At 41.5% G+C, this 25774-nt stretch overlaps 2 protein-coding genes across 3 annotated transcripts; both read right to left on the reverse strand.

Moving 5' to 3' along the window:
- Positions 1-1416: 1416 nt before the first annotated feature.
- gareml (GRB2 associated, regulator of MAPK1-like) lies at positions 1417-20132 on the reverse strand. The gene is made up of 7 exons (XM_040126205.1): positions 19578-20132; positions 15550-15690; positions 10047-10177; positions 9679-9844; positions 8098-8948; positions 5695-5864; positions 1417-4030 (listed from the first exon to the last, which is right to left on the reverse strand). The coding sequence occupies exons 1-7, from the start codon at positions 19687-19689 to the stop codon at positions 3430-3432; spliced, it is 2172 nt and encodes a 723-aa protein (XP_039982139.1). The 5' UTR covers positions 19690-20132; the 3' UTR covers positions 1417-3429.
- A 2599-nt stretch (positions 20133-22731) lies between these two features.
- On the reverse strand, positions 22732-25338 carry atp5mj (ATP synthase membrane subunit j). Of its 2 annotated transcripts, none has more exons than XM_040124675.1 (4): positions 25200-25338; positions 24170-24293; positions 23627-23647; positions 22732-22868 (listed from the first exon to the last, which is right to left on the reverse strand). In XM_040124675.1, exons 2-4 carry the CDS (start codon positions 24291-24293, stop codon positions 22855-22857), a joined length of 159 nt encoding a protein of 52 aa, XP_039980609.1. In that variant the 5' UTR covers positions 25200-25338; the 3' UTR covers positions 22732-22854. The 2 variants fall into 2 exon arrangements, with proteins under 2 accessions (XP_039980609.1, XP_039980610.1); XM_040124676.1 differs by lacking the exon at positions 25200-25338 and adding an exon at positions 24539-24648.
- Between the last annotated feature and the right edge of the window lie 436 nt (positions 25339-25774).

Consider the following 25774-nt stretch of genomic DNA (forward strand, 5'->3'; position numbering starts at 1 on the left):
GTGACCACTTACAAAAAAGCAGTGTTTGGTTGGGGGTCTTTGTCAAGTTTCATGAGTTGTTAGCAGATCATTCAGAGAAACAGTTCCCCTCTGAACTTCTCACAGGGTTTCAGTCATAGAACTGTTTGAGATATTCAGATATTTCCCAGAGAAGCAAATATTCAAAAAAAGTCCCAAAAAAATGAATAGAAATTTGTATTAAGACCTTTGTTTTTTCTTCTTTCCTCTCCCATTAATCACCTCATGACCCCTCAGATCAATCTTGTGACCCTTTGCAGGGGCCCAGAACCCTACGTTGGAAACCCCTGGACCAAACTACCTATGATATCTGTTTATAAAGATCTTTATATCCAGTCTATGATATCAAGTAGTTAAAACTAGCTAAACCTCGACCAGCTATAATAATAAAATGCTGCTTACACATTGATGCATCAGCATTGATCTAATAACGTCACATACAATAACATATTAACAATAATCCGTCACAGTTACATTTTTTCTGCTGAACAAGTACTTTACTTTTGATACTTTAAGTACATTTTTACGTGAGAAAGATTTTAAATGCAGGGCTTTTACTTGCACAGAAGTATTTGGACATTGTTATAATGGTACTCTTACGTATGTAAAGGATCTTCTTCCACCACTGCTTAACACCGAAGCCCCACCTTTTCATGTTTTCTGTCGTTCCTAGCTAAACCGAGGCGAAGTAGTCGGTTTTATCACTCAGTGGATCACTGACATCGTTCATCGTGGTACGTGACACAAGAAATGTAATGCCTCTGAAGAACTGTGATGTTTTCTCTTTGCGTTTTTTCATTTCTGTTTACGGATCTGTCATAAGCCTCTGATTGATCTTGTAACTGCTGGCTTCACTTCAAAGTGTAAATGTTTGAGCTGTGCTTGTAAGTGGTCGTACTTGTGCCTGGAACAAGATGTATTAGTTTGCAGTTCATTAACAGCGGACCTGGCTGCCTTTTTGTCATTTGTCCATCATACCTTATACTGGTGGTGTTGTGGCTGCAACTACCCATGGCTAAAATAGCCTGACACACTGCCCAGGTCTCCGAAAACTGACAGATCCGGGATGCCGTTTTTTTTTTTTTCTTTCTAAATATCATTTTCTACCAATGCAGACACTGTGCTACTGTATCCGGCTTTATCTTCACCAAGCCTCACAACCCCCCGGCTGCGTGTTGCTATGACTCCGGCTCCCCGCAACCACCAGGGCACAAAAGAGAGGGTAACTTGATTTTCAGAGGTCATTAAGTTTCTATTTATTTTGTGTTCTCATTTATTTCTTCATTGCTCTTCTTACAGTGGCCTTGCAGTAACATGATCACAGAGAGTACATCAATATTATGTAGGTGTAGTAGACCAAGGAGGAGGTGTGTGTGTGTGTGTCTGTGTGTGTGTTGGGGGGGGGGTATGGAGCCTTCGGGAATTTTGGGAATATGGAATTTAAAGAGGATTATTTCAAACATTTTCAGAGGACGGCAGTTTGTATGGCAACAAGAGAATCGTAAGAACTAATAAACAAGTTAATTTTAACATTTACAACAACATAAATTGCATTTTCACAGTTATCTGTCTAACTTGGATGATCTTGCTTCTTGACATAATTCTCAGTGTAGCTGAGGCTACAGTCCCTGGTTATATAACATTATTATCATCAGTATTTGTATGGAGGCATAGTTTATACCCCTAATTGAGCAGGACATATACTGTGTGTAGAATTCACAGAGCAGGCTTCCACTTAATTTGAAGAGCTGGAAGCAAACGTCTGCCCTTCGATCTTCTGATGTCTGGATTCATTCAGAACCAACCATTTTTATTCCTGGAAGACATCTGGCCAGAGACTCGGGTCTTGCCTGTGTGTGTTCAGCCTAAACAGATCAAATCTGTAGCATTTTGCACATATTTTCAGTACAGATTTGGAGGTATTTATATACCAAATTAGAAATGAAAATGTAGGGCTGCAACTAATGATAATTTTCATTATCAATTATTTTTTTGAATAGTCAGTTAATCATTTGGTCTATGAAATTTAAGAGAATAAGAAAAAAGCACCCATCAAAATTTCCTTCAACTTACTTCAGAAAGTGAATGTTCCTATTAAATTATTCCTTTTTATTATTTAATAACTTTACAACTACGACAATTATTTTAATATCTAATGCAACAGTTGTAATCCTTCAACAGTTTCTAATTGTGTCTTCTTTTATGGGGCTGCGGAACTTTCCCCAAATTTTTCTGACATTTCTTATACTGTTTGTTTACACCGGACCTGTATTTTTTTTCAAGCTGTCATCCGTGTGCGTGTTTGTAATGAAGGAGTAAAAACCAAATGGCTACGTGATCATACTACCAAGTGCAGTTTCATTTATTATTACGCATGGCTAAATGAAGCACATCTGAAGAAGTGATCCGAGGTACATTTTGAGAACTCTATTTGTGAGGCACTCAAAAATTCGATTGTAGCATGGCAACACATCTGTGTATCTGACTACGGAGAGGACGTCTTGTGGTACCCTTAAAGGGGGTTTAATAAAAATGTCACTGTCCCAAAGCACAAAATGGCCTTGATACAAAATTCTGTATATTCTGAGATGGTTCAATGAATCACTGATCAGTGCCGGAAACTCAGTGATTAATTGGGTGCTAAGATTTCAGACTTTCTAGATTTTTCTTTTTTTATTTAGCTTTCAACAACTAGCTGTTTCTCATCTCCTGAGAACCTCTCACTCTTTTATCTATGCCAGTTACATGCCAATGAAGCTCAGTGATGATGAAGGCTGCGCAAGACGCTCGTGTAGGGGACGGGTTCGCTGTTACATCTGTGTTGTTACATCTCGTACTGGTCAACAAAGAGAGACTGTGAATCCCTTACCGCCCGTCTCACTTCAAACCCCAACTGTGGTGTAATTTATGAAATGCGTAGATACTGCAGGAATTCTGTCGATTTGTCATAGTGTTTTTATGTCAAATGAAGGCATGTTTTCCCCTCTTGTCAGGTTTTATGACGGACAACAGCAGGGAGGCAGCACAAATGTAAGTAGTGCTTAAAACCTTTCTGTTGTTTGGTAGCATGAGGATGTATTGTGGTTGACTATCTGCCCCAAATACCAAATGGGGCACTTTCATCATGTAGCTCTCTGCTGTAGCCATTTGTTAGTAAACTAGTCCCAGTCTGTGATTCAGACAGGAAATATGCAGTCAGTCTGTCTGAAACTCTTGGCGTGAGAGCCGGTCAAGTGTCGGTTCTACAGTTTGACCACAGGATGGCGTGGTTTCCTTCAGCAAAGTCTCAGCTCAGTCGGTGGGGCTCAGCAGCCAGTTGGTCACAGTGGAAGGCACGTTCAGGAAGGCTCAGGAGCCGACAGGCACATTATCTGGACAGTGTGTGCGTGTGTGTGTGTGTGTGTGCGTGTGTTAGATTTTGGGCCTCCAGCCCTGTATGAACTGTGTGATCTTGGTGACATGGAGTCGGCTCAGTTGGAAGTCATGTGACAGGATGTCCTCAGTCAGCTGCACTAGGAGGCTGCCGTCAATTCGCTCCCTCTGGAACACTGCCACCGCTCCCTCTGATAGACCAATGAACCGCAGGCATGCTGACACTTCCTCCAATGACAGAGCAGACAGGTCAGCAGGAGGCCGCCAGGTGGGGTCAGGAGGCGGGGACAACCCTTCAGTGACCCCCGTGGACGTCCCACCGCCCTCTGCACCTCTGGAGGAATCTGTCGGGGGATTGGCAGCAGGCTCAGGCGAGGGGCAAGGGGACTGGCGGTTGAAGGGGTTCAACGCCCCAAATGGAGCGAATCGACTCTGTGGAGGTGGTGGCCTGAGTCGGGGTCCGGAGGAGGTGAAGGAATCCACCCACGGCTCTGCCCAGGTGGCCTGTGCCGGCTGAGGATTGGCTGTGTTGTCTGCGGGGACGGCAGGGACTGGCTCAGGACTGGCAGGGTTAGGGGCAGGGCAGTCTGCCCAGGAGCACGGGTAACAGTACAAGGAAGCATCTGGAGAGGGTGAGCAGCTGGGACAGAGCAACAGAAAATGGGATTAGTTTCCATGATAAGTCAGCATGATTTAACACCAATAAATTCCATATGAAAAACTGAAATCATTCACATTTTCTGGGCTATAGTTTATTGTTATTTGACCATACCAACAAGTTATTTCCCAGCAAGCATTTATTGAGGTTTTGCAAGTCAAAAGACATCAAGACCTGTAGGATAAAACAGGATTAAACATGGTCATTTTAAATATTAGTTATTTCAGCAGTATTTAAATTACTATATTTCGCTGTCAAACAGGCTCTGACTCCAAATACACTCATTAAAATATAGTTGATAAAATAGTTATACGTCAACTAGACATGGAACTGTAAATGTGTAAAATTTGCTTTCTTGCTCAGCACTTTAAGGACCGTCTCAGTTATGTTGGCATAAAAAAGCTGTGGTTTTTCTGAGTGCTATAGCACTCAGAAAAACTGTAAACGTGAAGATTTACAGCACTGATTTGGCCTGACCAAATCAGCGCTTACCAGCTTTGGTCTGATCAATATGGATTTTACAATGTGGTTGACTGCACAGCCAGTACCTGATATATTCTGCTGCTGCATTCGATATTTCCCATTATTTTGGGAGCCAAAAAGTCTTTTTTCAAAATGCCTGTTCTTGTCAGTGTCCAAAAGGCTTTGAAATAGTCTTTGGACCATTAAAAACTATACTGTCATTCAGGATATTACTAAAAAATAGTAGAGCTGAAATGATTAGTCAATTAATTTATTAGTTGCTGACAGAATTATTTGAAAACATTTTTGATAATCGATTAATCATGTCTGTACTTTTTTTTAGAAAATCCAAAATGTTTGGTCGTTTCAGCTTCTTTCTCTGTTTTATATCACTATAAAATGAATATCTTTGGGTTTGGGACTCTTGGGTGGACACCACCAGCAATGTAAAGATTTTTCTCCTTTTATAGACTAAACAATCGAATAATAAAAAAAAAAAAATCAACAGATTAATAATTAATAGTAGTTGCACCACTAAAGAATAATAAAACTAACAAAACATTACGATCTGATTAAAAAATGTCAAATAAGGTAATGTCATCTACTAGAAAGCCAAAGTATGTTTATAATTTATACAATAAAATGGTAATCAACCAAACTGCATCATATTTCAGAGCTGAAACATGTAGCTTAAGTGATACAAATCGTACCTGAGGGTGCTGTATATAGCTATTTGAAAAACATCACTTTACTATTGTCAAAGTCATTGTGCTAACCTGGGATCCAATGGAAGCCTCCATCTAACAACACTAGTCAAAATTTGTGAATTTCTCAATAATTACACCAAATTTAAATTATCCCTACTATGTCCTATTGCAAAGAGAAAGTTCCTATTTGTTCCTGTTCTTCCCGTCTATAAACAGTATCATCTGCTTTAAAGAGCAAGAAGGATGAGATTTGGTGGCATCCTTTGTTTAGGAAACACTGGTTAGTTAAGCTCAATTCGAGCTAGAAGAACGCAAACCTCTTCCTGTTTGCGTCATAAAGCACATCCAAAATAAAACAATGTCAGATCAGATAAGGCGGCTGCTCCTCTCAGTAATTATACTAATAATTCCAAAAAATGTAATATAATGGCTGATCTGTTGCATGTTTTTATTTACAACAAGACCTTCATAAAGTACCTGTCCTGAAGTCCAGAGGAGTAGAAGGAGAGGTTTTGTCTCAGGGAAGTGGAGGTTTTTGGGAAGCGAGGTGGGACAGGGGGGCTGGGGGCCGGACTGGAGATAGAGCCCCCTTTAGAGCAGCGAGGGGGGACCGGAGGGGCGATCAAGTAGCGACACTCCTCTCTCACCTACAGGCAACCACACACACACGCACACACACACACACACACACACACACACACACACAGAAAAATGAGAGCTACAACAGCAAAAAATGTAACTCCTAAAACTTGACTTTTCAGGAGGCTCCAGTTTGTGTGTGTGTGTCTGCTGACTTGTCCCAGTGTTCTGCATGGTAAATGCCAAACTTAATGACCTTTACACCTCGGACAAACAAACATGCACACACACACACACACACACGCAAACACTCAGATAGTGTCTTGGCAGGCTAAATATCAGGGAATGAGGAACTGTGTGTGTGACAGGGTATAATCCAGCTGCAATACAGACATCAACACCCACAAACCTTCTCTGTGCTGCTGCTGGCTGCCATCACTTTAAAAGAAAAAAGTTAATTAAACAAAACAAGCGTGATAATGCCTCCCTTACAAACACAGATGCCATATACACTAACATATGCACTCTAACGTTGGGGAATAGCAGCAACAAAAACAACCTTGTTTTCAACAGGAAACACCATTCTCTGGTTTAAAAACCATTTGGTTTTAAGGAAGCTTCATATATGCGGGAACTGGTCGTCTTACAGAGGAACATAAGAGCCTTCAGTGGAACACGAGGAGCACGATGAACTATAGCAGTGTAGGTACAACCCCTAAAATTAGTAAAGTAATAAAAGAATAAATCAGATTGAAAAAGTAAAAAAGTAGCCAAAACAATCCTACGAAGAAATTTAGCTACACTTCTTAAAGTACACTATCCACTTAAGCACTTAAAAAGGAATATTCCACAACCTTCCCATTTATGTTCAATAAACTTGATTCATCTGTTTCTATCAAGTGATGTAACACAGTAATGATTGCACCACACGTTGTTCATTAAAGTTTGTACTTTTTCACTTCTAAGTTCTTAATATCTGGTTGCTACACTATGCACTGAAAAAAATGGTTCTACAGATATTGATGCATTTTACGCTTCCAGGTCATTTCCAATCAATAGACGAAGAGGAGCTTGGTTACTACAAAAGAAACTTTGAAATAACTTTAAAACTATTCAGTCGAGTGCTCGGGGGTTGAGTTCAAAGCCCTGATGAATAAACCAATGACTGAACCCTTAGGAAGCTATTGAGGATGTAACGTACTAGTTTTGTCATTAAACCTAGGGAACGGTCGTTTGAAATAACTGTAATAACGCTTACATTTACTTTATCAACAAAAAACTAAGCAAGAATTTGGAAAATCAATGCATTGTTTAAGTCATTTGTTAAAGAAAAAAGATTAACTATTCTCTCTTTCCAGAGTTTGTGCTACGTTGCTCTGTTTTATATAAGGACCAATGAAACCAAATGAAATTAAATTGAATATGTTTGGGTATATGTTTTTTGAACTGTTTTTCAGAAGTAAAGCTATTTCAAGACGCAACCTTGGTGTGTGGGAACTTGCGATTCGCGTTATAATATACAAATATAATATAAAAATAGTTCCAGATGTACAGGCAGAATAAGTGGTACTGCCCCACCTGAACAGATGTTGGACGAGCTGACACTGTCATCAACTGTCAACATTGCTGAGCAGGAAAAAAAAAAAAGAAACCGTCATCTGCAGAAACTAAAACTTCACTGAAACTCTAAGAAAAAAACAACCCAGCCTGTTTGATTGACAGGTTTTTGGAAAGTGCAGTACTGATACACAGCAATTACAATAAACAAAGCCTCTGGATTAGCACTTATACAACAACCAACGTATTGTGATAGATTTTGTTTTCTGTTTTTATCATTTGAAATGGTTAGACTGTTGCTTTGTCACCATCTTTTATCAGGAAGTCAACAATAATTTGTTCATTCTTAAAACCACAGATTCCATTAGTGTCATACTCTGCTGTGGGAATAAAATAGTTCAGTACCGTTTATTGAATTATTGTATCCCGGAATACAGCAAACATGTACCTGCGTGCTTAGTGATGACGTATGTATTCATGTGCTGTGAGTGTATGGCAGCCTTTCCAGGAAGGCAGTGTGTGTGTGTGTGTGTGTGTGTGTGTGTGTGTGTGTGTGTGTGTGTGTGTGTGTGTGTCTGTGTGTGTGTGCTTATGTGGTCAGTTGGTGAGGTTTAAAAGCTGTAATGTATGAATAATTCAAGCCAGGCATCCTGAGTTTTACAGCCGGATGCTGCTGTGGACAGATAAGAGGAATGAGAGACAGAGGGACAAAAGGGAAGACAGGAGTTGAAGACTGAAACTCACAGCATCAGATTTGGGAGGTACAGGTGGCGGGGTAGACACTCTTGTCACCATGGTACCAAGAGAACCATCCAATGAGGAAGACGAATGGAAGGAGATGAGGTTTGGCTCCTTCCCCAAGCCCTCTGCTGTCTGATTGGTCCAGAGTTCCTCATAAGGGATTTCCTCACTGGTCCTCATTTCAGCCTCAGTCCACTCAGGAGTCACATACTCCCTCTCCTCACCTGGTCCCTCCCCCAGTCTCTCCCCAAGAGAGTCCCTACAGCGCTGTGACAGGCTGTCCGAAACCCCACCGCCATACCCGCACATTGAGAGGCGCTGCAGTGCCGGTGCCAACGAGTCCTGACCCGACACACACACGCGAGAGCGCCGCGGGCTCACACACTCCTCTGTCATACACTCTAGCTCTGGCCGGGTTTCTCTAACGGCACGAGAGTAGGCATCGGGGTCGAACGCGTGTCGCAGTAGGAGGCTTTCCAGCGCCGCTGTGTGAACGGAGGCCTCGGCCACATTAAACCGGGGCATGCAACGCAGCAGCAGGAAATGGGAAGGGGAGACTTCCTGTCGGCGGAGTACCATGCAGAGCACCACCGTCTTGCTGACGATGTTGAGCAGCTTGTAGCGGTGGCCCTCACGGACCGCATGGCGGTCGTAGGGGTTTCGTGGCGGTCGTGAAGGTACGGACACATTGACGGGGAGGCGAACCCTCTCAATTATGCTGCGTACCGTGTGCTCCCCTCCCAGCATGCCTTGTTCCAGGGGGGAGCGTGTGCAAAAGCGTCCACGGCAGCCAAAGGGGAGGCTGACACTCTGGTTGGTGCGATGGTTCATACAGACCAGGCAGGGAGTTTTACCTGAGGAGGCAAAGACAGAGAGGTGGAGGGGCACAGGGTCAAAAGAGACTAAGGAAATAAAACACCAGAATATGAAAATCCATGGTTGTGCCTTCAGGGGGTTGGGCATATCTACAGAGCCATATGCTATGCTGATGTGAACCTCCTAAACAAATTAACTACATGTCCGAGCTATCGTAGCTACATACCTGCCATGTTGACATCACAAGAGCTGTAATTGGTGAATTTGTGCAGCTTGTGTTTTCTCCTATAAGTTTCTGACGTTGGTGCAGATGCTGATGTTGCTGATAGTGAAGGCAGTATTAAGCGAGCTAAAGAAAGGCTCAGTGATCTGCTCGTTTTCACTATCAAACATCCAGTAAAGCCATTTCTACTGTAAATACCACAGCTCTATCGACAAATGAAAAACGCAAAGACGGCGAGTGGACGCCAGTAGTCTCCTAACCTCTTTCAACGAGGATAAACCCATCTTTATTCTGGTGAAAGTAGACAACAAAGAGATGGAGCTGAAAAGGTCCAGGCACCTTTTTCTTGCAGAAGTTACAAAGCAAAATCATCCATATAGATTTAAAAATCAACAGTAGGTACCCTTTTCCAGGCATAAATATCTCATCCCACACAGTACTGCCACTGATGTCACTGATTCCCTTTTCCTCATCCTCATGTGCAACCACTGAAATAGGACTCCATAAAACATAGAACTCAACACACCGAGTTCGGCCTTACTTACTTCTAGGAGTCTTTCCCAGGCGTCTCAGGAGTGCACTCAGTCCCGTCTTTTCCTTTGAGGGCGTGGCACAGAGCAGCTCCGCTTTCCCCATGAGTGACAGCTCATCTCCAGCCTGCAGAGTGAAGCTGTAGGGCTCGCTGTCCTCACTGAACTCCCCTGAAACCACCTGCAGCACACACATGCATGGGTGAGGGGGAATTGATAATGCATTGCTAGAAGGTTGTGCGCAGACTGAGTCATGTTACTCAAAAACTATGAAATAACCTGGAGTGGGAAGACCAGGATACAACTTTACCTGCCTATCAAAGGCTAAGTAAAGTAGAGTAGAGCTGGAAATGCATTATATGAGGATGTGAGAAAGTGCTAACCTTGACACTAAAGGTGATCGTCTCCATGACAAAGACCCGGTCAGGGAAGACTCCAGCAACTTCCTCCACACTGGAGAAATACTGGACAGGATCCCTGACGTCCCGGTCTTCATCCAACAACTTGAACTTGCCTACAGAGATGGTGGAAACAGGATGATGGTGATGGGGGTAGAGGTGAAGGAGATGAGAAGGGTGGAAGAGAAAATAAGGCGGAAGAAGAAGTGAGTTGGTGAAGGAAGTGAAGGAAAGGACAGAAGAAGAATAAAGTAGAGGGAGCCCAGAGGAGAGAGGATGATGAAGAAAATGGGGGAGAGAGGGAAGGAAGGAGGACAAGGAGAGAGATGGGTAGAGAAAAGTGGAGGAGGACAAGAAAGGAAGAAAGCAGCACAGGGAAGAAGAGGAGGAAAGGGAGGAAAAGGAAGGCAAAAAGTTGTTTTTGTTCTGTCTTTCTTTTTTCTTTTTGACTTCCTGCAGTCTTACTCCAAACACACACACACACACACATCCGCAGTAGACACTGTTTGGACGAGAAGAATACAAAGACACCTCCATGACCTATGACCTGGCACCAGCTATCGGCCAATCAAAAGCTGACGGCGTTGGCATGGCAACCAATAAAGGACCCCCATTCTCACGCAGAGCAGAGACACATCACCATGGAGACACTCACACATACACTCTGTCTCACACACACACACACACACATACACATGCACAACTCTCTCTCTTTCACCCTTTCTTTCCCTTGCTCATCCCCTCCTCCGTCTTTCACACTTACTGTATGCACTCCATTGTTGTCGTCCAGTAACTGTGTTTGTGGTCTATAAACTGTAAATTTTTGTGGTTTGTACCACCTTTTGATGTTGAACCACTTAAGGAATGCACAATGGGCTCCAAGTCCGCTGTATTAAATAAACATTTTTAATGGCTCTCATATTATTCTTGCATTGAACTATGATAACCCTCGAAGGATCCTCCTTTTTTCTCACAGTCAAAGTGTTTGTGTTTGAGGGAAAGAGACACGGGAAAGTTTTTTTTTGTCTGGAGGGCAGAGCAGAATACCAAACTCCACCATCCTTCTCACCAGCAGCTCCCTCCTTCTTTCTCCCCCTCTTTCTCCTCCACCCCCCGCCTTCCAATTCAAACAGAGCCCCCAGGATAAGGAGCTTCCACCCACCCGCAAGTGCTACTTTGCAACACAACCCACCAACCCCCTTCCCTAAAAAAGTGACAGGCTGAGGAGGGGTTTTCAAATGAATCAGGTTTTACCACAATACCATACAAACTCCAGCTCCATCTTGGTAACTCCTATTAGTATGGGGATCGTTTGGCTACAAGCGAGACTCCAAATGTTACTGAGATGTGACACTAAAATAAAAAGCTAATATTACTCTGTGAGAAAAGGTTGTTCCAAGAAATAAAAACAGAATCACTCTGATGCTTTTAAATCCCTACAAGTAAGGGTTTGGCCGCTACTGCCCCATTACAATAGTGGCTGCTTCCTTGAAACCTAGTCATGACAAGGGATCATTGGGGTCTTCTGTCCTCTACTCTTCAATCACTGTTGCCGCTCCCTGATGGACCGAGGAGGATACAGACAGCCGTGGCGAGGATAAGGAGGAGGAGGGAGCATCCTGTTGTCCATCCCCAGGGGGGAACCTATATTGCTCTCCTCCTAAGCTTATTTAGACTTCCTGTATGAAGTCATCACACAGACATTAGCTCATCACTGGCAATGGCCTCTGATTCAACAACAACTCACCTGTTATAGTTAGAGAGACATAAAGGTAGTCCTAAAAATAAGCATGGGTTTTAATTAGCTTTGCTAGCTTGGTTTTTCTTTCCAACCAAAAGGAATCATTAAAATGGTGGACATCGGGTTGATGTAATGCTCCAGGGTCCAGAGACAGCAATGCACACAACAATCAAGAGTCACCCCACAGCAGCCCTTACAAGGCTGTTGCCTGTTAGACTCTTACTGTGAAGCCCCTTTTCCGCCAGCGGAACCATTTTGGTTCCTTATCCCCAGTCACTTCCTCCTAAAAAAAGTCCCTGCCATGAACATCATTAACTGACAAGACACATATATGCCAGCCCTTTTACAAAAACTGGAAGCCAGTAGATTGAAATAAAGGAGCAGCAAGGGAAGGCAAATGTTACAAGAAATAATATGAAGATATAAAACCCAAATGAATCTTGGAGCTGCTGTTTTGCGTGTTTTAAATTTAGGAGACCTAGAGTTTCATATGGCAAAACTGAAATGAAGACTATTAGGTAAAGTAACTTTGTTTTAAAAATTATTGTCCAAGATGACTGCAATTTTCCCATCACCACCTCCTAATCTGCCTTAAAGTTATAATCCTTAAAATTTCAGTTTGGTTAATTTGGCGACACCCATAGTTACAAGTGGTAACACTTAGACCGTCTTAGTAATATAATGTGCGCATGAGCCAGCTCTTGTCCTTTGAATTTTGTCCAGTATGAGCATGCATTGTTTGCTGTGAATCCCTTGTCAGTGTGCCTGAGATTTGAATCCAGCGTGGAAATAACAGACTCTGCCACTGACGATGCAAACTACTATATAGAGTGCCAGAAATTGAGTTTGATATGATGAAAGTCTTGAGGATTACGAATTAAACGTCCCAGGTTTTCATGTGCAGTGGTAATGACAAAAATGTGTTCAAGAAATTTGTGTAATTCCTAAACTTTTCAATACTTCTAGTCCTGGGATCTTTTGGTTCATAAGGGCCGTAAGAAAAGCCTGGCTACACCAGTGCAACCCACTGTTACACTTAAATGGCCCACTCTAATACTTTTGGAAACCCAAGGACAGACTGTATAAGAATCACTAAGCCAGCACCTATTTACTTGTTATTTACTTCACGTATCTCTGTTACATTTGTATTTCTTATTTATTGTTTGACACAACTACTGTTTGAGTTCTTGACCTTGGTTCTTGGAGCTGCCTACTTCCCTTTGCTAATGCTGGTGGTCACATGCTTGTGATGTGAAATGCTAAAATGTCTAAAATGACAATGATCTCAACATACCCCCTCCCACCCAAATGCTCTCTCTTTCTTCCGAAAAGGAGCCTGGGAGGCGGCAGTAGTGTGAGGTAATATCAGTGCTCCATCAATGGAGGAAGCAGTGGAGAGGAGGCATTAAGATCCAGTTACACAGTGAATAATGTGAATGGATGGAGAATCCGAACAATGGGATTGTGGGGATGAGCTCCGGTGAGGTCATACTGGCTGGACTCATTCAGCGGGAAAACTACCAGTGAATGGAAAGGAGGAGACAGGGAAGGTCACACCTTCAGTAGCCAGTTGGCTGTATGAATATGGAATGTAGTAAGTGTGTGTATGGGTGTATGTAACGGTATATGTCTGTTTGCTAAGGTCTAATATTAGGGTCTGATTGAATGTTTTAATTATTATTATCTAAATGTGACCATTTCACTGTTTTTCAAGTTTTAATACGTGACTTCCTCACCCGAAACACAGAAATCACTGTTTGTGCTAATGTGGTATTTATTGGATAACAGTAAAGTAATTTTGGTCACCAAATATACAGTTTTCCCCTTTGGTTCCCCGTAAAGCTTTAAAGGAATTGTTCAGCATTTTTGGCAAATAAACGTATTTGCTTTCTCGCATAACATAAGGGCTGGAAAGTACAGGGGGAAACAGCGAGACCGGCCAAAGGTAACAAAATCTGCCAACCAGCACTTCTAAAGATCACTAATTAACATGTTTCACCTTGTTTGTTTAATCTGAAAAACAGTGTTAGAAATGTTTTCTTGGTCAGGACATGAACAATGTTTGGCTGCACAGCATACGCTTGTAATGACTGGTTCATTAGGGGACCGTTGCTTGTTAGGGTTTCACCCTAGTAGGGAAATTCATTCTCTGAGTTTGAGCTGTCCCACATATTTAGGAGCAGTGGGCACTCACTGTGCTTCCACATTGCTTGTGGGATCTAGTTGTGAGCCCAATGCCTCGTTCAAAGTCACGGGCAGGAGTATTCCTAATGCCTGACATGTGTGCCTTTTGGGCGGAAGCAACCAGAGGGAAGTCACATACATTTTAAGAACATGCAAACTCTACAAAGAGGGGTTCCAGTCATCCCCAGTGGGGTTTGAACCTACGACTCGGGCGGCAACTTAAGTTTATCTTCAATGACTTATTATTATTCTGATGATTGATCATTGATTAATCTTGTCCAACCAACAGTTTACAACCCAAAGATGTTCATTTTATGATCATATATGACAAAGAAAAGCAGCAAATCTTCACTTTGGAACAGCTGGAACCAACAAATGTTTGGCATTCTTTAAAAATGACTGACGCGATTAAACGATTATCAAAATAGTTACTGAATAATTTTCTGTCGATTAATTAATTGATTAACAGCGCAATTATTTCAGCTCTGCTCGTGAACTTGCCATATGCAATGTAAATGTACTGTTACTGTCACAGTTTAGATCATAGATTGTGACTGGAATGATTACGTGAAACTCATTTTCCTTCTCTATAAAGAGACCTTCTTTGGGAGTTTACATTTGGGCTTTTTGCTATGTCAGGCTTGAAAGGTCATAGCTTTTGAATAGTGTTATCTGCCAAGTTCTCGATGAATCACTATATATCGAAGAAAAAAAAATGAGGAGACTGTTCTACTGAGGCATCTACTGTGACTACAGTACATTGTATTGGGTTGTGTGGTTGTATGCTTTTATACAACCATTTTTTTCTGTTCATGTTTATTATATGAGTTACATCAAGACTAATTCGGATCAGCCTGTTTGAAATGGGGACGAACTATTGAACTTAAACTTATTTTAGCTTTTTTAATTTATCTTTACAGCCCCCCTGTGGCTTAGAGGTTAAGAAGACGATCATGAACCACAACATCCCTGGTTTGAGTCTGTCTGAGACAATTGTTGCAATTCTTCCTCCCTCATTTCCTGTCATATATCACAATCTAATGAAGTCATAAAATTCCCATCATAAAAATCATTAAAAACGTTAGTTTATCTTTAAGACCATACTATTCAACACTAGAGATACCTCTAATATTCATCATGTCATTAACCAAACAATTAAATAAACACAAGCTTTACTAAAAAAATTCTAAATTCAATTAAATGTCATTGCAAGTTTCGAAGAAATGTCGACACATCAGACATCATTACTTGCCAATAGCAGTATACGGTATCAGTCTAATTCTACTGTGTCTATTGTATGTGTTTGTTTGCCTACCCCCAAAGTGACATGAATTCCCCACCAAATATAGAACAAGTGGAAAATTTTGACCTTGCGACAAAAATGTGTATTTATTTTTACCCCCTAGATAAAATGGACATTTTAGGGAAGATTTGCTTTTTGGTTTTTTTTTTAAGGTCAGGACAAATTTTGACTATTTAGGAATTTTTGTCCATGCTAGTGTAGAAAAGCAGTGTGTGTGTGTGTGTGTGTGTGTGTGTGTGTGTGTGTGTGTGTGCACTCACCCTGGTATTGCAGAGGGATGTCTATCTTGGGTCCAATGACGTAGTGTCCCTCTTCCAAGCTGTGGGCCGTCACTGTGGTCCACTGACGACAGGAGTGTAAAAGCACCACATCCTCCTCTGACAGACCCTCCACACATTCACCTGGAACACACGCACATACACACACAAATGGATTAGGGATTCACAAACAGTCAACTGGCCTCAGGTTTTAATTTCTAAGGTCACCGTTAGTGGCTCAGCAATGGAAAACACTAAAACACCTCCCCATACACACACACACACACACACATGCATTGAGGATTCAGTGTCAATAATTACCACCATCAGTGACGGTTCACCACCCCTAACCTACTCATTTGGACCCCGCTATGCAACTGGCAACCTACTATTACACAGCCCCCATACGTACCCACACAAACACACACACACGCACAGCTCTCCAGCTTTCACTAGAGCCATCGTGTAGCACAACAGCATTGATTTCTGATGGCGCAGTGGTACAATTCAATCACACAGCACACACACACACTCTCTCACACTCACAGGCTCACACACAGATCACATGGATGCAATTCTTTTTGCTCTTGTTACTCAGGGATAGCTGTTACTCCCAAACCTTTTAGTCTAACAGTCATGCTGATGGATGGATGACCAGAAACACAGGACAGAGGATGTGGGAGTGTAAGTAGAAATACAACAGGTCCTATGCTGAAAAGTTTATTATCAGCAGAGGAGCTTGTTCTCTTTTGGGAGTTTGGCTCATTTTCACTTTAGGCTTGACACTAAATTTGTATCTGTGTGTCTCAGTTTGCTCTGGCTAGTGAACATATCAAAGTTTTTAACTGTATGTTAATGGTTCAGTTCACTCAAATCACAAACAGACATATCTACCCTCTTATCCTCAGTGGTGTCAAGCAACACAGCAACGTTATTTTCCACAAAAAACACATTTGTGTCCAATGCAAACACCTAATCTATTGTGTAAGCTCTGCTGAAGGTCTGACCTTGACCAAAGTACTAGATGATAACTTGAGACACGTTTGTATGTGTTGGTTTATTTTCATTGGAACTAGATTTGAAACTTTGGTCAATTAATCAAGTAGTTGATCGAGAGGAAATTAATTAGCCACTATATTGATAATAAATCAATTGTTTAAGTCATTTTTTCAGGCCAACGTGCTGCCCATTCTCTTGTTTCAGTTTCTCCAATGTGAGAACATGCTGCCTTTTTCTGTTTTATTTCATAGCACACAGAATATCTTTGGCTTTGGGACAAAACAAAACATTTGAAGGTGCCTTAGACATTTAGGTTATACTGAAAATATTCAGAGGTCGAAGCCCTCATTGGAACTATTTTACTACTCAAGAGTAAGAAATCCTGTAACTGTCCCCAGTGAGGTGCAGCATGTAGATTATCTCGACGAACTAAGAGAGAAAGTGCTGCTTTTTTGTCATGTGGTCGAAGACGCCACTTTATGCACGACAAGTCGGCTGTGCATTGTATTTGCATAGAATACTGTACTTTGCAATCATGACATGGCTTCGACTGTTTATTGGGCGGTTTGGGTTCATTTGGTAGCATTCATACTGTATGAGGAGAGCCTCCCCATCACACACACACACACACACACACACACACACACACACATACTACAGAAACACAGTCTTGCCATCCGGATAAAACACTGTTGTTGTTTGTTGTCAATATGATGAAATGGAGGGAGAAAAGCTGGCTTGCTGACATCATACCCTGTTGTAAATAACCAAACCACCATCTGGGTTGGCGGCCTGTGCAAACAAGCTGTCATCTGTGGGCTAACTACAGAGCCGTTAATAAACACCCACGGGTGAACTCTCTCTGCAACGCACACGCGCCGGAGACGGTAAGGTGCGTAATTTTCTGGGGGGACCATGACATGGCTCGGGTGCGCGCTTTTGTCCACCGAGGAAAGTTGGAGCCCCCACCACCACCACCAACCCTCGTCGCTGCTCGTTAGTATTCACCACATTCACCGACAGATTACAGCATTTACATATGAAAAGAATTGAGCAGCACTTCAGCAGCACAACAGACACTTTGTGGCTTTCCGGGTCTCGCTGGACTGGAACAACTTTGGCCACGACACCCGTCGCCCGATCCCAAAGGAAAGACACCGAAATCTGGTTCAGTGGAGGATCGCGTTGGCGTGAGAAAACAACACAAATAAAAAGAAGACTGAACCCAGATGTTACATATTAACTCTCGTATCCACGTTAGTGGATTAGTCTAAACTGTGAAAGTCTGTGGCCGAGAATGAACGCTGCAGCTGCATCAAGGTAGCCACATTTAACCGGAATAATAACGGAAATAAAGCCATGTTGGTTTCAAAATAAGAGCATGAAATGTGCCCAGAGAGCCGGGACAGTCGGTAAAACTTACTGCAATACACTGTACACCTTGTCCCAAGAAAAATGATAGCACTTGATTGTAACAGTAGTAGTGGCTTCTCAAATGTTTTGTCAAACTACATCAATAATATCCAAAATATTGCACACGATGAACAAAAAAACAAATGATCTATTCCAAAAAAAGGAAATATGTTATATTCTGTATGGAGTCTTTTTGTTTGACAGCATGCCTCATTTTAGCAGAAACCTCATTTGAATCAATTATACATTTTGATTCAAAGCAAATCTGAGCCCTATCTTTATTGGACCCGTCAGCCAAAAGTAAAAAGTGACGCTACAATAGCGAAGCACATCCAAGACTGAGACATCACAGTTTTGCATCTTTGATTAAAGTGATTTCTGATGTCACCTAGGTCTAGGAACAGATCAATTAATTAATTAATCTGAGCCCATAATACAGGCTCATAAACAGCCGAGAGAGCCTCTAATCTCTTAAGTGTCATTTGGTATAAAACATAACCAACGTCAGACGTTAGTAAACATGACGTTAGTACTGTGTGCTGTTCACTGGAATCACTTCTAAGGAACTCTGGGTAATGTTGCCCGTCTAGTCAAAGTGGGTAACCTCTAGTTCGTGAGAGACCATCAAATATAATTTTAGAAAGAGAAGTAACACTTATTTGCCCAGCTTTCATTTAAAAGACAAAACCTTTTATATACACATTGTAAATGAATTTAAATATCTGCTTTAAACTATTCGAGCATCCCCATTAGGGCTGCAACTAAAGACCATGTTCATTATCTATTATTCTGCAGATTATTTATATCATTAATTGATAATCGTTTGGTCTATGAAATGACAAAAAATAGATGAAAATGCCTGTTACAACTTCCAAAAGTGAAAAGTGATGTCTGTAAATGTGTTTCTTCGTCCAGTCAACGGAAAATAATTAGTTAACATGGAAAATACATGGAATGATTGGTATTTTTGCTTTAATATTACTTTAGTTAATATTATCATTCGATTATCAAAACAGTTAGTGACTACTTTTCTGTCAATCGACTAATTGATAAATCACCTGCTTCAGCGCTAACCCCCATTAAAATGTCTGCCTAAATTGTTTCACAATTATTATATGAGGTTAACCTCTAAGTTAATGATAGCTGATTACATTTATTCATTTATTTTATTGTTTAAAAATATTTTAAGCCAGTTTTTTTTTTTCATTAAAAACTTATTTTAAAAAAAAATTCTGATACGGTTAAGAATTTATTTTGAACGTTTTGACCGGAAGCGGAAATTTTTCCTGGCAACCTTGACACTATTAAAATGCTGCACAGATTCCTCAGTTAATTGCTACACTTGTCGTTATATTTCAGCGTCGTTACATCCACAAAACCCCGTACTAACGCACTTTACTCGATACGCGTTTGTGTCTTTCACGTTTCCCAACTGGAAAATCCACATTTATCGTTACTCCTCATCCTTACTGTCACGGTTGTCTTACCTCTGGTGGCTGTGAAGCGACGGAGGAGCGGCAGAGTTAGCTAACAGTTGTCAAGCGAATACACGGCAGCCCTGAAAGTTTTTAACGGTCGCGCTGGCGGTCGAAGCCCCTTAAGGGAAGGTTGTCTCTTACCGTGGGCCAGACGGACCAGAGTAGGCAGACGGAACTTGCTGACCACCGCGTCCAACGGCAGCGCCAACGGGCTCCAAGTGATCTCCGACAGGCTCGCCGACAACTTCTCCATCCTCCCGGGTCATCACGGTAACGGAGATAATGGTGATGATGATAGTGAAGATGATGATGACGATGATGATGATGGTGGTGGTGGTGGTGGTGGTGGTGTTGTCGTTGTTGGCGGCGGCGACGAGGACGATGAAGTGGAGAAGGGTGAGGGTGATGGTGGTGGTATAATGGCAAAGAGTTTCGCCATGTTTGAATGTAGGAAAAGAGGGAGCGCAGTCACAGTCGGTGCGCACGAGCGGTGGGAGGGAGCGCGAGCCCTCTCTCCTTCTCCCTCCGTGTCATTCAGTTTGTCCACCACCCCCACACACACACGTGAACGAAATAGCAACGCAAAACTTTGATTTTGGGGTTTGCACCATTGCAGAATTGGTTCAAAAATCAGACGCAGACGTAGGGAAGCCTCCGGCCTGTCTTTCCAAGGATGAGAAGTCTGACAACCTGCCTTGTAACTTCATGTTTTATCCCCCCATTAATTATTACACCACTCTGTCCACACACGTTAATCTGAACAGGTGCGTAGGAGGAAAACGATAGCTGGGGCGGGGGGGGTGCAGGGTGTCGCAACCTTTGCTGGTGCCAAGATTTTCCACCGGGCAAGCAATTTACAGATGTGGTATACAGGCGTGGATGGAGGTACTGAGCAGGCCTACCGGGCTTATCGGCGGACGCCTGGGCCTGAACAATGACCACAGAAAAGAGACACACACCCACCAGACCGCAAAAACAACCAAGGGATGAAAAACGACCTCAGAGACACAGAAAGACAAAAACAAGACACATGTAGTTGTTGTAGTTGTTATTTTATCTGTCTCTCAGTCTGGGGGTCCTATGTAAGAGGGACGGGGACCGGGACGGGGGGCTCTTACCTGTCTGTGCCCAGGTACCCATTTTCTCATAATCCATCCATGTACATAAATCATGTAAAATCTGAGTTTGGTCTTTTCAGGGTGAACCAAGTACATTTACTCAAGTGATGGACTGAAGTACAATTTCGGACCGCAGAGCTCCAAATTGTGCTTTACAGGGGTGTTTCTATTATACGCTGCTCTATACCTCAATGAATGTACTTTTTACAGCAATACAATTATTTCCCAGCTAAAGTTGCTGGTTGCCTTGCAGAATAAGATTTTATGCACAACACCAATATTGAGCTTATAAAATGTGATGCACTGCAGTGGTTCCCAACAAGATTTTACTGCCCCTAACAGACCATCAGTACTCACATGCAGTTCTTAAAGGGGACATTTTGCATAATGAGTACTTTTACTTGAATTAATTTAGCACAGTTTACTTAAGATTTTCTGAAGAAAATGTCACATATGGGCCAAAACATTTTCTTTATGGGGGATGCAGTTTGTATGTTTAGACATCCATGGCATGATAACCTTGATACCAGGAGCAAGAAGCAGCCATGACAGCTCCCCCAGACACTCAGACCGGACATTTATTTAATGATGTAGCATCATAATAGAGCAAATTCATGAGCGCCTACACACATGAACAGTATCTTATCCCTCCCATCACAAGCAATGGATTCATCTCAGTCCCAGGGAGAGTAACTTTACAAAAGACCGATGCATCTGTGTCATCATCAAGAGACAGAGCTGTATGATAGGAGTCACCTACGCCTGTTTTGGGGTGGATTTTGCATTTAGCTTTAACACAATCAAGGTGGTCTCTAACTACAAATATTGACGTAAGACTTTTTTAAAAGTTCAGGAATTGAGAGGCTTGTCATACTAATTACAGACCATTACTTAATTGTCATTACAAGAGAAGTAATATCATCTCTTATACATCAATTGTGCAGGTGTATATAAAACATGTACACCGTTGCCCATTAGCCTTATCCCCAGCACATGTGGACAGTAGTGATGTGTTGCAGAAGTGGAATCAGTTTATCCACCTCCTCACCCAGCACTAAACTTCTGGCCCCGGGCAAGACTCTGGTCAACTCACATTCAGTTCAATGAACCAAACTGTAAACAGAAACAAATTCATTTGCTATCGATTTTTTTTTGCCGGCAGACCAGTTGTGATGCCGCAGTCCTTTAAGCCCTAACCGAGAGTGAGCACTTCAAATTATTTATATACCTGATATCAAATCTACCATTGTAAACTGTAGCACTATTTAAAATATTTATTGTAAGAGGGTTAAGTGTGTCAATGCAGGTCATCAGTTATCAAGTGGGCTCGTCCAATCACATATTTGGTTGAATCAGTATTGTCTGGCTCCCTAGAAGGAACCAACTACACCAACGCCTACTCTTCACCAAATATGGCAGTGCTGCGGCGAATTGTCTGTTCAGTTAGTTAAAATGTAAACCAATACTGTGATTCATTGGCTGTTAATGGCTCACTCATTCTCAGTTTTCACTCTCACAAAAGCATATGGCAAACACTGAGATACGAAAGATACAATTGTCCAAAGGACCACCTAATCTGGATTGAACCAACGAAGGATCTTTAAGAACTGATTGTAGGGGATTTATAGTTTCTGAATATTGCTTGCCCCTTCCTTAAACATTGTATGAACAATTTAGCAAGACACAAAATTGGGATGCAGTATTTCCTTGAACCTTTTTGTATTAGTAATCAACACACACAGAAAGTGTTAAATGTACAATAAAGGAAATCCAATGATAGAGGAAGGGATTTATCAACACAGCCAGATATTAGTGCTTAAATGTCCCAAATGTGTACTAATACCTGTTGGTGATATGGGGTGTTAAAAAGTAAAAGGTATTAAATAGTGTAAGTCTAGTCCTACGTCAATAATCATCCCTGCAAAGGTTGTAGAAAAATGTGTATTTATCATGTGAAATACATAATGCATTCTTACTAAAAATGAATTTATTTTCCATGGACACACCAGTCCCCTCACATTGTTGTTCACAGGGCCTGAGGTTAATTCCCATACCTTTATTTTGATTACAAAAAGTAATTGTAATCCCAGTTTTTTTTCTGCCTACAGTCACCGCTGCATACAAACAAACAATGTAGTATGGCCATCATGAAACAAAATGACAATGAAATGACCAAAGATTTGGATAACAACTTTATTTGTTCCATATTAACAAAAATTCAAATATGAGGCTGGACTTCTGGACTAGCGACTGGGGCATTATTTCACAGCAGGTGGAAGGGTGGTCAGCATGGTGGAATCTCAATGGGCAGGCTCTGCAAAAAAGAGAGGACAGGGGAGAAAAAAAAAAAAAAAAAAACCCACACATTTAATGACACAGATTGATGAAAGACCCTGTCCAACAAAGCATGGGCATACTATGGTGAATTTCTTCCTGCACCAGAAATCACCTAGACCACCAAAAGATCAGCCAGTAATGGTTCTCTAAATGTAATCTGTCACTGACACTTAGAGGAAAACATATGAAACTACACAACAACTGACAACTTTTCCTGCAGAATAGCGCATGTTCACTGCTGCAACCTTTTCCCACGAAACTTCCTGTGTGTTGAAGAATCCCAAGATACAGAGGGTAATGACTAATGGCTTACATAACCACTCTAAGAGCTTTGTTTAAAATTAACACACCTTTCTTTTCAATGTAGATGACCTATTTAGAAAACATACAGTAGATTGAGGAGCAAATTAGTACACAAGCCTGGTGCTACTGCTAATAACGTCTGTTCTCTTTAACCTACCCGTAGCACTTAATGTACGGTATTTCTAATTACAAGCAGGCAGCAGAAAAATGTGTTCAAGTTCAGTTCACTGGGTAAGATAAAATCTAGGTGACTACATAGTTAAAGACTGTCTGTAATCCAGGTAGTACTTTTACATACATTATATGCAGGAGTGGTCAATATCTGAAGGTAGCTAAATTTATATTGCCCCACGGTATATATTATCATATTGTACAACCCTGGTTGTATAGTATGATTTAAAAAAAAAAAATAAAAAATGTTCGACTACTTACTGTCCTTCACAGCCTTCTTGCCTAGAATGATGAAAAAAAAAAGTTATATTAGTTGCATTAACCCATACCACTTAGTCACCATGCATTAAAATACTGCATATTTAAGTAGCTCTAGCTGCAGCTGGTTACACAGCCTGTGCCCTGGCAAGCGATGCAGTGTTTAATGATGCAGGATCATGGCATTTATTCAGCACTATGAAGGCCACTTTTATTTCACACCTATTTTCAACTTCAGTATATTTATCTTGCAATATGTCGTACATACATTGAGCAGAGTTGCCCTTGTTGTGCTACTCTTATTGATGTTTACAAATGAATCCATATCCAGCACAAATAAGTGCAAATATTGATTGCTTTTCAGTTATTCAAACCACTAAAAGTTAAACCAACTACGGTATAGGATAAAGAAGATCCTACCAAATTTGGTAGCAGATATCATATTTGTCAAAACAAAACCACCTACATCACTTCACATTCAGTTTGTATTATGGAGTGAAGCTGCACTTTCAACATAATGTACAAACCAGTAAGTCTTAAACTCACCCCCATAGGAAACTTTGTAGTACAGGTATGTCATGATGCCAACACCAACCCACATCTCTTGGTAAGCCTTTGTGTAGTAAGGGCTCACCTTGGCCCACCAACTTTGGAACATGCGCCCAGCCATCTGTGAGAGAAAGCACCGACATGCTGTCAAAAACAATGCTCATGACTGGAACATCACAGTTCCTACCCCACAGTGTCTTGCATTCTCCTTGCAGAGAAAGACCATACAGAACTTCATTCAAAATTCTACCACTTTTTTGATGTGTTGCTCTTTTGCTTATTCGACATAACTAGCTAACTTTAGACATTTACTTATAGATTTCATACTTTCGGTTTAATGCATTTAATACGTTAGGCTGCACTAACTTTGACCGAAGCTTTAGATACTGCTTCCTTCATTCATACAATGTTGTTACTCAGCATAAACGACTCAGATTGCTACCTTGACCCTCAGCTGTGTCGGGCCAAGCTAATGACTTTGGCCACCTGGGAAATTGAGATCAAAAGACGGGGTAAAATAGCACTACTCTCTCCTCCCTTTTCTGATCTTTATTGTTAGTGGGATAAGAGACATTGTTTTTTTCAGTTGGCGGTTCAAGCCAATCTTTACTGAAGATCAGTCAACCTAATTGCTTAACGGTAAAGTTACTGTTATCATTACGATCTCGCATCTAGCCAAGTCAGCGTTAGCATTACACGAATGCAAGCCCGTTCATTCACATGAGAACATGTACAAGTAGTCACACAGTTGATATATATATTGCGCTCAATTAGCTTGAGAAGCTAAGTACTTCAATAAATGAATGGCTCCTGACTAGCGTGTTAGCATCCTCCAGAACCAGGAGAGAACGCTAACTAGCCTTAGCAAGAAGCTAAGCTACCTAGCAGAGTCCACCTGAAAAAGTAGCGCACACCACCGTGGTAAGTGGAGACGATAGCTTCATTTTTAGACTGTCGCAAGGAAGCAACAGATTTGATTTTTATGATTAAAGTCACTCTGCTAAATAATTATAAACGCTTCTCTTACCTTTTAGTTTATCAAGCTACAGTTGGAAGGTCAAGACAGCCTCTGCTGCTAAACGTCAAAGTCGTGGGGGGAAGCTTCTTCTACTCTCAGCCGTGTTGGACATTCAATCACGTTTTGGTATGCAGCGCCACCAGATGGAGGTACGACACGGACTCATTTGATACCCGACTATCCATCTCATGGCTCCACCTTGAGGACTGAATCATAAATGCTGAACACAGACATCTTTTCTCCCTTTTTTTTTTTTTTTTGGTTTTATACGAACTGAAATTAGAGCATTATGTGCTGCTGTACACCAAACATTCATGACAAGTCCATCGCACGTCCAGACACAGAATTAGTCAATGAAAATATATTCAATAGAGTCAAAAGATACTGTAGATGTTGCATAATGTTATAACTTAATGACTTAATTGCATTGATTGCAGTTTCAGCCTCAGAATGAAATTTGATCTGATGTCATGTAAGCCTTTATGACTGAACCTACAATTTCCATCTGGCATTGTAAGAAGAATCATGGGTATGAAGCTCATTTGGGGAATTCTGAATACTGGGCTCTCTAAATACTGGACAGA

The sequence above is a fragment of the Xiphias gladius genome, chromosome 4 (assembly GCF_016859285.1).
Source record: "Xiphias gladius isolate SHS-SW01 ecotype Sanya breed wild chromosome 4, ASM1685928v1, whole genome shotgun sequence".
Lineage (NCBI taxonomy): Eukaryota > Metazoa > Chordata > Actinopteri > Istiophoriformes > Xiphiidae > Xiphias > Xiphias gladius.